This window comes from Haliotis asinina, chromosome 1 (assembly GCF_037392515.1).
Source record: "Haliotis asinina isolate JCU_RB_2024 chromosome 1, JCU_Hal_asi_v2, whole genome shotgun sequence".
Taxonomy (NCBI): Eukaryota; Metazoa; Mollusca; class Gastropoda; order Lepetellida; family Haliotidae; genus Haliotis; species Haliotis asinina.
The window spans coordinates 102,507,416-102,512,492 of NC_090280.1; the positions used below are offsets into that span (position 1 = coordinate 102,507,416).

Below are 5,077 nucleotides of genomic sequence, written 5' to 3' on the forward strand. Positions count from 1 at the left end.
TGAATAAAGCGAACATATCCCTTAACAGAGCACATTTAAACAAATTCTGGGCAAATTTTAAATGAATTTATGGATTTATAATCTCGTGATACATTCATAGATAATTAAGTCGGTAACCTCCCAAAGCTTAGACAACAATATGTTATGTTCATTCTAAATTGTGTTTTGTTAATTATCCATGCAAAACATGTAGAAACATATCACCTCTCACAAGTGTTGTGAAATATATTAATTTCCTTCAAACATTTTGCTCAGCTACGTCTCCGATGTGTATCGATAATCAGTCAATATTCAATTAACGATTATCGATCTGTATGGTCTGTACCGACAGATGCACACACAATGTTTAAAGAAACAGTGCTATATAGTTTTATAACATCTTGCCATTGTAATTATATACTTCTCGCGTGATCAGTCTTTAGTTAGGACGAAATCACCTTTACTTCTGGTTCGCATGAGGTAATGTCATTGTGACATCATATGTTAGGACGAAAGTCCTATATTTGTTGGTGTCAGCATGAGGTAGTCTCATTGTGACGTCATCATCTGATGTAACATTCACACCATGGTAATGACAAACGGTGCTCTGCGATTGGGCGGCGAGTACGACCTCTAGAATAACGTAACTGACAATCGCAGCGACCCACAGAAATATCGCTACGTACAGCTTGATTCTCAGACACAGCAGCCGATCTGTTATGAGGACGAAGGTGAAGCCAATATCCCCCATGGTAACAATACTTGCGAACCCGGTAAGCTGCTGGTGTCCCCCAGGAAAGAGGTAGGCGACCAGTGCTGAAAGTAGAGCAGGTACTATTGGAACAAGAAAAAGCCACAATGTTCCATTGTCATATAACCTCCGTTCTCTCACATCTGCGACTATGGGTGCGATTCGGAAATATCAGCAAATTTGACTGAACGGCTATTTTTATCGTCACATTGTTGAAAGGGTCTACTGTCTAGACTGTTTGTCCTAACAGATACAGGCTCAGTAACGGCATGTCCCATTAGTCCTACTCCCACTAGTCATACAGCAAATGAGGGTTCAATTGGCAACAAAACACACTTATCCCCGGGTCACTTCACATTCCCCACATCCATTCTTTAGAGTCTATACCCAGCTCTGCAGTCAGTCGTCGTCTAATGCACGAACTCTTGAACTGCTATCTTGTTCTCCTCTGAAGGGCGATTGTGGAGGAAGAGGCGATGCCAGAATGCCATCGCGAATGGTAACTCACACTGGGCAGTATTTTTTGCAGCATTCACGGTATGTGATAATATTACGTCTAGACAGAACTCTGGAACCACAGAACACTAGATTCGGATCACTTGTAGTATTAGCAATTTAACTAAAGTCACCCATTTGTCATTCGGATGAGTTATTTATGTCAAAACGATATATATTAATTTTCAGTTAGTTATTACATCAAGACCTATTCACAATGTGAACTGATTTCCCTAAATGTCCTTAGTTCCCTTCTACTAATAGTGAGAAGTGTTCACTAGTGACACTAGTGAGAACAGACCTTGGTCCCACATCCACAGTCCAGGGACCCCCTAGTCCCTTATTGAAACATTCAGATGTAGGGAAAGTGAGGTTTAACCACACCCTTTACTCAAAATTGACTAGCTCGCTAATTACAGAGCTTGAGATTAGCTTCAGCCTTTGGTACGTAAAACACGTAAACGAATGTTATTGAAGTAAATTACATTGAGACTATATACTGAACAGCAAAAGAAACAGAATTCTGCCTTTTTCTCAAGTTCTTAAATAAAAGAGAACCAGATGTGTGTCTCCTCATTTCCTCTATGGAAAATATTATCAGTTTAACAGTTGAAAGTTGTTGTTGACACTGAATTGCAATACGTTCAAACTGATCATAGTCAAATTTAGATACCCTGAACGCCAAAAGTGACAGTCCCTTTAGAAGCGGGAACTAATGAACAGATGAGTGACCCGGATGAACCGACCATGCGTATAAGTTGTCACTCGTGGCCCTCACGTACGGGGACGATCAGCAGGAACTCCAATGTGCTGATGACGTTGAGCAAGTTGTGTAATCGTGGTATGATGACAGCTCAGTTATCTAGCTACAGCGGTTGCAGAGCTACTTCTGTCACCCTTTCCAATGGCCATTTAACCCTTCTCCGCCGTTCGTTTAGGCATCGCTTGTGTGGCGAGTACACATCCTAGCGTCGATACTGAACTGTTTTGGTTTTTTTTTTTGACACACACCTTTAATGCATGCTTTCCGTCCCAAACCGTCTATGCACGTGCTAACATTATATTTTTCCTGCACTGTGGGTGTTCTTTTCTGTCCGATTCTGTCGTAAGACGATTAAATTGCATGATACCGTCTCCTTGGGGACCACTACGTCACTTTACCATGAACGACCCATAAATATTAACACTTACGTCTATGAGATGTCATTTATTTCTTACCTTGCGTTTCTTTTGCTGCTCAGTGTATGAACATTATACACCAAGAGTAAAGTACAAACAAACTGGGACTTGCTGTTTAGTTCCAGGAGGACCCACATCCAGACTCTGAGTCAGAAGAGCATCATCACTGGCACTGTTACCAAAAGGTGATGTGAAAGATGCCTTACGTGATGCCATGCTCAAAGCTTTAATGACTACATTGTGACAACTTATGTTGATGATGGCGCAAGAGTCCCCGTCCCTCATACATCATTTATATCTGATTCCACGGAAGGTCCGAATAACGACTAAATGTGATACTGGTTGCCGATAACAAGCAATAATGTTTTAAATATTTCTATGCTAATATTTGTATAGCACAAATATCCAGCTCAGCTGCTGAGAAGGCCCTTTGTTTTTCCCTCGATCACTGGACGTCAATCTCAACGATGTACACATAGTCCTTTTCATTGTTAAATGTTCTTTTCACGATATGGCTGAAATATTGCCGATGTGACATTAACTGCGTGCTTGTAACGTAGTGTCGGATAATCAGTGACGCTGACACAGTAACAAATCAGCAAACTCAACATCCAACAAACACGGAGCTAGTTCTCATTTTACGGCAATTTAAGCATTGCTTGTCTCAAGACCAATATCATGACCGCCCAAATATTACATTACGCGCCAAAAATGACAGACGTCTTAGACGCTGACTACCTTGTTGCCACCTATGATCACTGGTCCTAGAGCTGATAACCAGGAATCGGACCCACGATCCTAGCACTCCTCTGGGGACCATCTATGGCCTGCTATTTGCGGCAGCTCAGATTGCTACCCAAGAAAAAACGTTGCACCTTACACATGATTTGACTCTTCCAGATGCCGTCCCCAACTGCCCATATCGACGGGATTATAAACAAGTGGTACGTTTCTCCAGCAATCGGTTTCCAGAGCAACAGAGACAACGGGGTGACACAGTCTGTACTCAGCGTTATGGCCATGAGAGGCTTCCGACCAATGTGTTTGGCGCCATGGCCGAAGGTTATCGCGCAAACTGATGATATTAGACCGCTCGTCATCATGACGAAGCCCACCATCTTTACACCGGCGGAACAGCTTACGAAAGCCTGGAATGAAAATGTTTGTAATATTTGTGTTGGAAAGAAAGACTAAGCGCTGAGAAAATCTGCCAAATGTTTAACCTCAGCTTGATTAAGACTAGTATTATGTACTAACCACCACTAATCCGTAATTTAATTCTTGTTCAATACGAGTAAAGCATACATCTTATGAGAATGGAGACATGAAACAGTGGATAATCGATGAGCCCTACCTTAGTAAAGCCTGTGGCCATGATAGAAGTGTTGACAGCCTGGGAGAGTTTCAAGGGAATTAGCAGAAGCAACGTCCGCTGCTTCACAAACCCAAAGCAAGAGAATGTTTTTTCTATCACGTTATTTCGGTCCCACACTTCCATATTGAGGGGACTAAGGAACAAGATGGTTACCAGCAGTCCGATCACCTGACACGTCAGATAGATCATTAACAAAAGGTTGACAACAGGAGTGTCCGGACGAATGATTATCGTTGTCTTGTCCCTGATGCCGGGGCAATCGTCAGCGCCGCAGATGTATGCCTGATTCAGATCTGATTGGTCAGCTGAACTTTGATGTAGGATAACAGACGACAAAAGGTTCCCTGTCACTTGGGCTAAGCTAAAAAAGGCAAAGAAAATTCCATTATGTTTGCTGAGCGAGCCGTGGGTATCTCCCAACTTGCCCTGACAGTCAGTTTGTCCCATTGTTGTGATGTACAGATGGCGAGCAATCCACATGGGTGATAAAGTAAGACCTAAAAGGACGGACGATGGCATCAATATCCACCATGTTGGATGAAAATTACTGAGGCAGTATAGGCAATGGGCAAAGAAGGCAAGAGTAAAGGATCTCTTTAACCCTACACAGTGTATATACAATGGACTAAGTAGATCCGTCACAATGCAGCAGGCGTTTATGCAGGAGAGGGAGGCAACTCCAAGTCCCTTATCCTGGTTGATGCTGCTTGCAATATTTAATATTCCCTGGTAGGCGGTGAACACTGTTAAAAAAGAAACGGCGAGGGCGATTGTGTTCTTCATTGGCTGCATGGTCGTGTTTGATCTTAATTTCGTTATCGGCTATGCTGATACTGTTGAAGGCTGGGTCAGTTAGAATGTGTTACCGTCGTTCACGTTTAGCTTGTGATATTCCGCACAGACACGGTGAGTATAGGTTGTCAGCTGTAAAGTAAATATGTTAGTAAATATATACATTCCAAGCGTCTGTTTGATGTCAAAGCATGGAACCATATGTGAGCGTGTTTAACTGAAGGATGAATTGAATCCATCTTGATATCGTGCGTGGCTCAGTTTACATCCATTTATAATACAGTTCAGGTATCATTTGTATGCCACGCAGACAAAACCATCTGTTGCCAATGGTCGATGCCCCAGCACAACTTGTGCGCACATGGGGCACGTTGATGCAGTTAACGTTGTGGTAATATATTTGGCAACGTAGAATGAGATCGGCCACGTTAACGTGAATGCCAGAGGTATTAATCTGCATTTGCATTGACACCATCACCATGCATGCACAGGTTCTTGTGTCTTTT

The 5,077-nt window shown here is 42.5% G+C and overlaps 1 protein-coding gene across 1 annotated transcript; it reads right to left on the bottom strand.

Moving 5' to 3' along the window:
* Window positions 1-347: 347 nt before the first annotated feature.
* Window positions 348-4,571, bottom strand: LOC137285330 (protein unc-93 homolog A-like). Its single transcript, XM_067817697.1, has 3 exons — window positions 3,759-4,571; window positions 3,285-3,552; window positions 348-795 (listed from the first exon to the last, which is right to left on the bottom strand). The coding sequence occupies exons 1-3, from the start codon at window positions 4,569-4,571 to the stop codon at window positions 440-442; spliced, it is 1,437 nt and encodes a 478-aa protein (XP_067673798.1). The 3' UTR covers window positions 348-439.
* Between the last annotated feature and the right edge of the window lie 506 nt (window positions 4,572-5,077).

Bases quoted from the DNA above. Each gene is read 5' to 3' on its own strand.
- LOC137285330 (XM_067817697.1), bottom strand. From the start codon at position 4,571: ATGCAGCCAATGAAGAACACAATCGCCCTCGCCGTTTCTTTTTTAACA. The intron at 3,553-3,758 runs GTAGGGCTCATC...TTTTCATTCCAG, and splicing joins TGGCCACAGGCTTTACTAAG to GCTTTCGTAAGCTGTTCCGC. The intron at 796-3,284 runs GTAAGGTGCAAC...CTCTACTTTCAG, and splicing joins CTGGAAGAGTCAAATCATGT to CACTGGTCGCCTACCTCTTT.